The sequence below is a fragment of the Chlamydotis macqueenii genome, chromosome 10 (genome assembly GCF_036417535.1).
Source record: "Chlamydotis macqueenii isolate bChlMac1 chromosome 10, bChlMac1.mat, whole genome shotgun sequence".
NCBI lineage: Eukaryota > Metazoa > Chordata > Aves > Otidiformes > Otididae > Chlamydotis > Chlamydotis macqueenii.
The window spans coordinates 2,549,663-2,561,062 of record NC_141565.1 but is presented as its reverse complement, the minus strand read 5'-3'; the positions used below and the strand labels follow the sequence as shown (position 1 = coordinate 2,561,062).

The 11,400-nt window shown below is 42.4% G+C and overlaps 1 protein-coding gene across 2 annotated transcripts in view; it reads left to right on the top strand.

Annotated features, from left to right (window-relative positions):
- The first annotated feature begins 1,723 nt into the window (after window positions 1-1,723).
- Window positions 1,724-11,400, top strand: part of SYN2 (synapsin II) — a 177,735-nt gene continuing 168,058 nt past the window's right edge. For both annotated transcript variants that reach the window (XM_086755664.1, XM_086755662.1), the window contains exon 1: window positions 1,724-2,221. In XM_086755664.1, coding sequence (XP_086611790.1) covers window positions 1,842-2,221 — 380 coding nt within the window. In that variant the 5' untranslated portion in view covers window positions 1,724-1,841. The remainder of the gene's footprint in view (window positions 2,222-11,400) is intronic.

Sequence of the window (11,400 nt, the reverse complement as noted above, 5' to 3'; positions counted from 1 at the left end):
GAAACAATTCCTCAGTCTTGTGATTTTTACAATCTCTGCACGTGTAGTATCAGTGGAAATGGTACATGTGCACTTGCCATGGTGAACTACAGTATTCTACCTCCCTCTGTAAGTTACTTGCTTCTGTGTCATGTGTTTTAGGTGATTTAACTTGTGTTATTGTGCTTACATACAAGCTTTTTAGAAACAGAAATAACCCCAAGATATCTTAACACTACTGAGAGAAAATTATTCTCTCTAGATCACACTAGACCTAAATTTATCTAGATGTAAGTGCAGGGCCACAAGTTCTCTGGCAGTGCGAGCCACGGATGGGTGAAGTGACAGGAACCTTGTAACTGCAGGCGTAGCCCGGCCTAGTTCTGCTTGTTTCGATCCTTCTGTGCCCTTACTGCAAAAAGCTGTATCTGTATGTGGCCTACGTTACAGCTCAGCAGAGTGAACGCCTGCCCCCCGCGTGTCTATGGTGTCCACATGGACGCATCTTCTAATAGCCTTGATAGTTGACTTAATTTTCTGTCACCGTATAACATATGAACGTTTCTAAATTCAGTGATCCGTTGAAGAGTCCTATGCAGTTACACCTTTGTGCATGTAAACTTTAAACTATGAAAGTGTTGGCATCAGGAAAGCTTTATGAAATCTAACTTGAAAATAAATTGCTACATGCACTTAGTGTGTGTAATCTTGGACCACCTGTTACATGCAGCGTGGCCTGTAAGGGCCCACTGCAAAATGATCTGTGATTATGTGTACCTTGGATAAACGTGTACGTCATACAATGAAGGCTGAGTATCTATTTTATGTTAAAACACACAGTGATTATCCCAAAACTCAGGGGAAAGAGAATTCAAATTACTCTTAAAGAAAGCCTCCAGTTTTTAAGATATGAAAATACACCCGTAATGACAGTGTAAAATTGCCTGATGATAGATGGCACTTCACCTTTATTAAACTGTTGGTTTTTTGTTTGGTTTTTTTTTTCAAATTAAAAAAATAATACCAACACTCCCATTTAGTAGGAAGAGGCTTCATTAATATTTTCGGGGCTGTAAGCGTGGCAATGCCTGTGCAGCCCAGCTCGGAGCTGGTATCTGCTGTTGCTGTTGTTGTTAGGCTGAGGGCAGCTGCCGGAACAGACGGTTCTCCGGTCGGAACATGCCATGGATATTGTTTAAATCGCTGCTGTTCCCAGCAGAGTGATATGAGCCGGGACAGGGCTCTTCCCAGCAGCTTCTTCCTCTTCGGCCTCATGGCAACACCTCTGCTGTTGCGCTGATGGGCACCGAATACAATAGCTCTGCTTGGAGGGCTGCCGATGCTGCTGTTCCGTGTTATTTGTTGGTAAATCAGGAAATTTTGTGCCCAGGCTGTAAATAAAACGTGTCCCGCACTTCTCCCTGGCGCCAAGGGCTGCACAGCCCCCTTCCCCAGCCTCGGGACGCCATGTTGCCGGTGCCATCCGCAGCCGGACCCCGCGTTCACCCTGCGCGGCAGCGGCTGAGTGCTGCCGTAGCTGGGGTGTGCGGCGCTGCGGGTTTCTCCTCTCCAAGCAGCCGGTTGCAGCGGCCCGGGCCCGCACCGGGGGCCTCTCACCGGGCGGGCAGGGCGGGAGCCGGGCGGCGCGCGCGGCTGCCGCCTACAGACGGGCGGGCGGGAAGGGCGGGCGCGCGCGCCACTCGCCGCCGCTGGCCGCGCTGCTGAGGGGAAGGCGGCGCCCGCCCGCCCCGGCCGGCAGTGAGGCGGCGACCGAGCCCGCCTGCGGATCGCCGAGCCCCGCCGCGGCGCCCGCCTGCTCCCGCTCCTCGCCCAGAGCCTCGCCTGTCTCCCCGCCCGGCCAGATGATGAACTTTCTGCGGCGCAGGCTCTCGGACAGCAGCTTCATCGCCAACCTGCCCAATGGCTACATGACCGACCTGCAGCGGCCGGAGCCGCAGCAGCCGCCGCCGCCGCCTCCCTCAGCCTCCTCGGCCCCTGCCTCTGCCTCTCCGGCGCCGGAGCGCCGGCAGCCGCCGCACTCGGCTCCCCCCCAGCAGCAGCAGCCGCCGCCACCGCCGCAGCAGCAGCAGTCGACGGGCAGCAGCTTCTTCAGCTCCCTCTCCAACGCCGTGAAGCAGACGGCGGCCTCGGCCGGGCTGGTGGATCCCTCCTCCGCCGTCTCCTCGGCCGCCGGCAGAAAGTTCAAGCTGCTCCTGGTGATCGACGAGCCCCACACGGACTGGTAGGTGCCCCCGCGCCTCGGCGTGCCCCTCCGCGCCCTCCTCCTCCCCGCCGCCCGTCCTTCCCCTCCCTCGCACTGCGGTCCCTTTCCCGCTCAGCAGCCGCGCTCCCTTCCCCGGCAGGTGCGGGGGGCCCGGGGCGAGGGGGGCCGGGGCGGGAGGCGGGGGGCCGCCGGGCTGCGGCGCGGCGTTACGGACTGGAAGAGGAGAAACCAGCAAACCCCGCAGCGCCTGACTGGGAATGAGAGCCGTTTTCCGGCTAAACCCTGAATAAAATTTATTTACTGCCCTTAAAAAAACCCATATTTTGTGTTCTCTAAGGAAATAAAGAGCTCGTGCAGAGGTGCAGGTAGGATTTAGGTGTCTCAGGCACGAATTTCTGTTTTGAACTGCGTGTGGTCGTAGCGGTACGTGTGTTAATTCATATTTATGAGCGGGCTTGTTTTCGCGCAGATCCCGCTGCTTCTGTTGCAGTGCCTGATGTCCCTGTTTGGGTGAAGGTCCTTCAGGATACCGGGGACCAGCCCTCGGTTTTTGCCTTAGCCCTGTGAATTTGTGCCATTAGGCTAATTAACCTTCGCAGATGTTGTTTAGGGTGGGTGTTTTGCTTCCACTGTCGTCCTAAAAGATGTGGGATTTGCAAAACATAAAACTTGTGCATCAACTCATTCCTTCCTGTCCTTGGCTGCTACCGGTAGGAGAGGTTATGGCTTTTTCAGCCTGTTTATCACGTATGACTCAGGTTGATGCTGTATTTCACATGAAGGACATATATACCCATTAATCGTTCCCTAACTTGTTTCCCTGTAATGCGTTTTTACATGTCAAGCTGTGCATCGTCTCATTCGCCGTCGCTGCTGACAGCATATAAGGTCTTAATAGTGCCTTCAAATAATACAAGCAAAACAAGTATGTTTTCATAACGCTGACATCATGCAGTAATGGACTGTGGGTTTGTGATTTGATTGTCAGCTTTTATTGTCAAATTTGCAGCCTTGCTGTCCAGATGGATGTGTGCAGTTCTATGATTTGATGCAATTTGTTTTAAAATGATACTTCAATAAAATAATTGCAACAAAAATGTAAGCCTTTATCTTTAATAAATACGTTACTAATGTTAAGATAATGTTACCTGTTACATTTTGGTTGTTTTTTTTTTTCTGTGTTTGGTTTATGGTTGGTTTTTTTTTTTTAAGGAGAAAAAAAAAAGGTTGTATCTGCTGGACTAAGACAGCCTCTCTGCCTACGTCATGGAGATGCATCCATGGACACTGCTTGCTGCCTTGCAGATACATCTTTTATTTAATATTCTACAGTGCATAAATTTTTGTTTGGTAAATTAAATAAGTATACTGGTAAATTAAATAAGTATATATGTTCATGAAGTTTGTTTCTGATAGAATATTTCTATACCTACCAAAACCATCCTGTGTATTATAAACATGACATGTTTTATGTACTTGGTAAATGCACCCAAAATTAACACAATCTGTCGGCAATAGCAAAGCTTTTAAACCTCCACATGGTCAAGGCCACCAGTAGCGTTCCAGATAGGAGACTAGATGCAGTCACAAATGTACACAAGGTTACTCATGCCTGCTTTTTTTTTCTTTAATTTATTTTTTTTCTTCTTATTTCTCATACTATGTAACATGGATATGTAGTAGTTCTAGACAAAACAGTTTGTTGGTGTACTGGCTCTTTCCCCTGCAATAAGCTAATTATTTTGTAACTGAAGATTTTACAACAAATTTTGAAAAATATATATGTGTGAATTCTGATAATACATGCAGAAAAGTTTGTTCCGTACCTTTGGAAGTATGGATATGTGTATTGACGTGTATTGAACTGCTGTAGGATTTTACTATATGGGCTACAATGGAATATGAATGATAATTTTAAAAAAAAAAATAGTGGAAGATTGTAACTGGCAGTAGATGAATTTCAGTGGTCTGATGGCAACCACCCTAGCTACCCTGACTGGTATGATGCATTGACGTACAATTGAGCAAGATGAGGTATTCAGGGCTGCCGTCACGTGATACACTAACCAAACCCTGGCAATAAGAAGAAAAAAAATACCAAGGAGATCTCTTAGAGCCTCCTAAGAAACTATTTCGGTTGCTTTACATTAATCCTGAGGGGAAGATTTTATGCAGGACGTTTGTTTTCATAAGGTTTTGAGCTCCAATGTGTTTGTCTTAAATTAAAAATTTATGTATTGCTTTTGGATTGCACTTCCAATAGAAATAAAAGGATCTCGATCACGCTGAAATCCTACTAATTCAATATCTGCGTTTTTAGGAAGAGCCAGTGGAAGCACCAAGCACTTTCTTCTGCCAGCAAAAGATATTGCCTCTTGCCTTTAGCATCAGAAGGACATCTTGTTTCTAATGTATTTTATTTCTATTAGAGATTGACTCGTACTTGAAGGCTGAGATTTAGTAACCCAGCTTTATAATTGTCGCTAATGGAATCATATGGGATATTGTGCATATAAATAGATGCTCAGTTGTTGCTTGCATTTTTTAATCTTGATCTCAGTGACTTTCATAATTTTCTTGCCTTAAGAAGTTTGTCCTACTACAAGTTTTGAAATTATTCTTTTCAATTTCTTTGCTTTTATGGCACAGTGTATGGGGAAAAATGGAAGAATTAACTTATCTGTACTAATTTGTGTATGCTTACCATGTTGTATTATCTGACTTCTTAAGAGAGGAAATGCAATCATTGTGTCAAACCATCCTCCTTTCTCCAGTAACACTCTCAATCAAAGATGTGTAAGAGCTGTGAAAGACAATTATTTTCCTACAGGTTCTGTAGAAACTTGCAGCTACATAGCTGAGAGAGACCTCTAAGGGCTTCTGCTAAAGGCAGAACTGCAAAATAAGCTGATGTAGAAGATTTTCTACCAGCTAGTAGTTTTACACATTCCCCAGTGGCAGGGGTAGGAAAAAAATGAAAACAGACTGAAGCTTGTAGGCAACTACCAGAGACATATTCATGACAAGTGGTCTTCGTTGGTTCTGATTCTCAGGGAATCCTTTCTCTTAGTCAATTTATATAATAAGTGACCCTTTGGTCCAAAGGTGAGAGCAAATAGCTAGCAATCATTTTCACCAATTATCTTTGAACCCTGCTGTCATTCTAGAATATCACCCTAGAGAAGAGGTGACCTGTCATGCAAACACACCTTCAAATGGAGCAGTACAATTAATTCATATAAAGGTATTGGAAAAGCTGATTTTATTTTCTGACCTATTCTTTATGCATTTTAATATCACATTCTTTTAATCTGCAGCTGCATACTGAACAGACGTGGTCAGTACCTTCACTGATGTCCAGAACCCTTTTCTGAGTTCACGCATCTCGTTGAGAACCTTACAAAGGATTTAAAGATGTAGTGGAAAAGTGTCTGATTCACGGAGGCTTCCTGCATATACTGGGGAGGGGAAAGCTTCAAGAGCCACTTGTTCGGTTTCATAATGGTTTTGTGTAGTAGACCTCAATGATTGTTTTACAGCTTTAGGTGTTTTTGTTGATATCTTTACAAATGGAGGAAACTAAGAAGTAGAATAATTTGTTCAAGGTCATCCAAGAGGCTAGTGACAGAGCTAAATTAAAATCTAGGCAGCTTGCTTAATCTTTTCTTTTAATTCTCCTTTCCTGGCTACTGGTCTGCATAAAGTGTCCAAAATTGTAAGCTAGATAAGTTTATTTTAAAATGCATTTAATTTCCTTGGAAGATAACCGTTTTGTTCTGTATACAAAATGTACTGAATATTCAGTGCTGAACAAGCAATTGATTAGAGGCCATACATCAGTGGCAAGGTGCCAGAACGCTGTGTATTATCTTTATGAAAAGCTTATGTGCAATATTTAGAAAGCTGTTTCAATATTAAAAACTAATTATTGCTTTGTCTGTCTTGTGCTTTAAAGCTTGAATATAGGAGTCGTTGGCAGTAGTGATGAAACTATAAAAATGATCAAGTGTAAACATTTTAGTCTTTTATTTTTAAGCACAGATCTTGTTATAAGTATCAGTATCTTCTTTTTTTTTTTTCTTTTCCCCAGAGAACTAGGCATTTCTCATAATGTTTACTGCCTTAGCAGTTAGTCGTCTTGTGATGGGCCCGAGAGGTGGTTTCCAAACAGCCAGGACAAACGCTACATGAAGAGCAAACTTTCTGGTTTAAAATGGCTGAGTCATTTATGGACGAACATTGCTCGTCATGAATGTTTTTAATATGAACATTATTGTCAAAGTGCAGAAAAATGGTGCTTTATAGTAAAAAAAAAAAAACTAAAGGAAGCAGAATGGGTTTCTTGGGTTTTTTTTTGCGTTTACTAGAAGGCAGAAAACAGTTTCAATTAAAAATATATGTGCGGTTATTTTGTGTAGAGGTAACTACCAAACAACTTGCATAGTACAACAAAAATTCATTGCAGCTTTTCTCTTCAGTCATGGTTCATTTGTGCATCACTAGTTAGTATTTCCTAACTCCAGTTGAACTAGAATTCTAATTTGTTTTATTTGATAGTAATGTGTTGATTTAGCAAGTGCAGTATTTATTGCATCTAGTGTAAGTCTTTGGTTAGCAAGTTTTCAAATTTTAGAGGGTGTCACTTAAATTTTCAGTAGTGCATGAATGAAGGCACCTGCTTTGCCAGAGCACTCCAGTCCTTTGGGATGACGGTGTCCTTGCCAGCCCCCTGGCGTTGTGAAGCGCGCTGCTGCTAGTATAAAGCGTAAAACCGCAATGTAAAATGGGGAGGGAACCCCAGGGCACGGGCAAACGTGGAACCCGTAGTGATTGCACAGAGAGAGGGGGATTGAAAGGATCGCTTGGCGCTCATTTGGGGGCTGAAGGGGAGAAGTTTTTGAAAGCATGTCAAGGCAAGGGACAGCTGTGTTGCAGAGGTGTAAGGAGTTTGATTTTTACAAAGGTCTAAGCTCTTAAAACTGACCAAATGGCTAAATGTAGATCTATGCCTGCAGGCAATGAGTGTAAAGAAATGGTAATTTTATCAATATATTTTATGTAGGAAGAAAAGACACATAGAAGTTATAAAAGTTACTTTTATTAATTTTAAATGCTAATTTAAGAACTACTGTGCCTTTTGGAACAGGAAACTCCTACTATTAAAGGAAAAACAACGTTGCCTTTGGTGTAACACTGCAATCTTGCAAAGAAGGCATCAGGTTCCCCAAAACCCCTGAGTCTGAGAAGGAGTGGTAAAGATTTTACTTTGGTTTCTCTTTAGTTTTTGCTTCATATGAAAACTTCATATTTCAAAACTATCTTTGTGAGAAGTTTCATCTGAATCTTAAAAAACATTGGATATGTTGCAATGTAATTCTAGTTATGGCTTTTGGGCTGAGTTCCTAGTACTCCAAAAAGGAGCTGGCAGTCAGGTTTAAGGTGAAGACAATATGTGCTCAGACAGCTTCTTACGACCAGGTCATTAGATCAGTGCTACTTCCCAGCACGTGCTGCAGGATTCAGCTCTGCACGAAGGGCACATTGCACATTTTTGCAATCAAGATAGCACCCATAAGGGAGAGATGCAGGCGTGAGCAGGGGCTACCATGAGCACAAGCAACGCATCTCGCTGCTGGCCAGGAGGATATGGTCAGGCCCACGGGTACAACGATACGAGTTTCTGCAAAGCAAGGTAAAGTTTATTTTGAACTATCTCCTCGTCAGGTGTGAGCACCTGAATGTATTTTTCTGAAGGGGTGGAAGTATGGCTGACTGAGCCATGTTACTTGCTCTTTGTCCATTTTTTTTAAATATGAAGTTCACGCTGGGCGTGAACTTGAGAACAGGACATGCAGCTGAACTACCTGAAGTGCGTGATGTAATCTGTCAACAAATCTGAATTTGTAGCATACAGCAATCTCGTGCAAGTTGTGTTGTGAGTCTGTTCTCTGAAATGGCCAGCTGATACAGTTCTGCACCACACAGTGTGTGTGCTAGTATTTTAAGATCATCTAAGAAAAAATGGCAGCGTTTTTTTCTGTGTATCTACAGTTCTGTCATGTGTAATACTTGGCTATGTTAGTATAAATAGCAAAACAGTACGTGGCAGAGATTGCCTTGTTGACTAGGTATATAAAAAAAAGCTTTTGGTGGAAAACACTTTGTCCTCCAGACAGTGTGTTGCTTTATCTAAACAACCTCTTACAGGCACTAACATTTTTTTAGGCAGCTTAGTGTGTATGAGATGCTGGCTGCAAGTTTGGATAGATTGTACCTGTTGTCATCTTCTGTCCCATCCCTGTCTCCCATGTTCAGAATCTGAGTGAACCTTTTTTTTTTTTTTTCCTTTATCTCCAAGGAAACCACAGAAACTTCTCTGAAGCTTAATGGAACCTATAGTAACATGTTTAGTTGAATAGGGAATGTTAAAATAAAGAGTATGTTTAAAATTGGCAAGGAAATAAATAATGAATTGCAGATAGGTATATTTCAAAGTAACAAGACTGAAGCAAGAGATAAAGGGAATAACAAATTGCTTTGTAGACTTTACGCCTAAGTGAAATAAGTTGTTCTGCTTACAGTCTAGTCGGAATTGGATAATTATTTGCCAGTAGTAAATTATAAGATATTGAAATAGGAACAGTATGAAACAAAAGGTTATTAAAAACTGTTATTATAATTATTGTTCATCTTGAAAAACTATGTCTAGAGGAATTACTGTATTTTGAGCTGTATCTATTCTGAATTGATGTTCTTTGCCATTCTGTAAACACTATAGGACACTGCAAGAGAGTACACATTTTTGTTGAAACATGTTTCTCCAAAAGATTGATGCTAAATATTCTGACAGTATCAATATATTCTTAAAGTAGTGACTTCCTTGTGTGCATTTTTAGTACCCAGTTCTTAACAGTACCGTATGACAGCCCCCCCCAGAAATATTAATGTGCAATGTCGCATTATTTTATCAGCTTTAGCTCTTCAGCCAGCCTCCCCACTGTGAATGCTCTGAACTGCAGAAATCTGGTTTTAATTGAAGTAGACTGATGGTCTGTATTTTTATGCATTTGTAGATAAGATGCACTGCAGTCTGCATTAAAAATATGACAAGACTTTAGTAAGAATACGTGTTTGAGTATCACCTTGTGTCTGAAGAAGAGAACAACAAATACGGGAAGTCAGATTTGGCTGTAGAACCCCTATAGAAGGATTCCAGACCTGGTTGGATGAACACAGCAGCAAAGGGTAATTGCAAGTAGGTAGAAAAGTTGCAAAGATAAATTGGCAAAGCAAGTTGTGTGGTAGATGACAAAAAGTGAAGGAATAAATTATGAAGTAAATGTTACCTGGAATAATGATAGCGCTTACAAGAATGGGGCTATTTACCTTGTGGAATGAAAGAAATGTGCAGAGAGGTGATAAGACTTTACTGACGATGTGAGTGGGAGGACAGAGTCATACCTTGGTCTAGAATGCAAAAATACTTGCTTGATTGCACTGCTGCTTTTGCTAATTAACAGCTTTATCTGAGCTGGGTCAAACAGCTTCTCAGAGGAACGCTGCTGTGCTTTTAGACAGCTGGCTGGAGGAGAATAAGGATGGGGATTCATGGTAACAGAACTGTAGACTAGTTTAAGCTTCTGCAAAAGGTGGAAAGACTTTGTCAGTTGTACAGTCCCCACTTTCACCGCAAGTGTGTCCCTGCCTGGCTGGAACAGAAATCTTAGTGAATACACTGATTCCTGACAAAAAGTTGGTGACTGAAGTTGAATCCTTGTGTATAGTTTGCAAGAAAAAGTGATAGAAATGTTTAACTTGGAAGACACTGAATCTTAAATCTGAAGAGGCTGTTTCTGGTTTTCCCTCAGACCTGTGGTGTCTGAAGCAGAGCAGGGCTGCCCCTGAGCTGTAGGGAAGGCTGGGTGGTTTTTGCTTCAGCTGCGTCAGGCGGCAGTGTGGGATGTCCGGGGCTCGGGCTGGAATTGTGGCTGCCCGTCAGCAAGCAGGCTGGCAGGGCGACACAGCTGATCAGGGCTGCCACGGTATATCTGCTTACTCTGCTCCTATTTCGACTTTACCTGTTGGTGGGACTCAGTTCATTAATGGATGAGTCTGGTAGACACTGCTGAAGAACATGGAACTTCAGGTTTTGAAGAACTTTTTTGTTTTTTCCTGCATGCTGCAGGTGTCTGTCCTGTGTGTCTGTGACTGATGTAGGTAGAAGACACGTGGGATGTCACAATATTGTGGCTTCAGTGCAGTTGGGAGGAGTGTGAACAATGTTATTTTAATTTTTTTCACCTCTGAGCACCTATGTTTGCTTGGTCTGTTACTGTGACCTCCTCATATGAGGCGGGGGGAGCAGGAGAATAGAAGCTCTTTCCTCCTTGAGGAGGGGAGGGAGGGACTTAGTCCCAGCTTGTGCAGGTAGGGGCATAAATGTACTTTCCCAGTTTTTGGTAAAACAAACAAACAAACAAACCAGCCAACTGTGGGAGGCTAGGTGTCTAATAAAGTGTGATCACCTCTTTTTTTGCACACCCCTCCCCAATAGATAAGGAGAGCAAAACCATCACATGCCACCTTCAGCCAGCCAGGTGCTCCAGGTTGTTACAGCAGGCAGTTTTGCTCCAACCATTACATGCACGATCTTTTAGCTTTTTGTAGTGACCGTGCCATGTTTCACTTTGCTTGGTTTACCATATGTTCTCTGTAGTCTCGTATCCCAATTGGATATTGGTGTTTGTAATGGGTCATATACACTGATTACTAGTAGGAGTTATTTAAAAAAAAAAATAAATACATGCAGCTATTTGAATTTTTATCGGGTGATTAAAAATAATTTTAGATATATTGACAGAGCCTTAGATAAAAATCTTTTAAATATCTTAATTGTGGTCTCAAGCACCCAGATAAAGTGTTTCAATATGAACTAATAGATTTCTTCAGTTTAATGAATTGTTCCTGTTTAGAGATTATACTGTATTTAAAATATTTTAATGAAAGTATTACAGGGAAATAGATTATGCCAAAATAATAGGACTTTTAAGAAAATAATTTGCTGTAATTTCTTGTCCTAAAAAACAATTTTAAGAAATCTTGCCTTTACAGAAACAAGCTGTGAGGGAATAAGCATTAGGGATTAAAACAGATTAAACAGAACAGATTAAAATGTAGAAATTTTTCTTTAAAGGTGT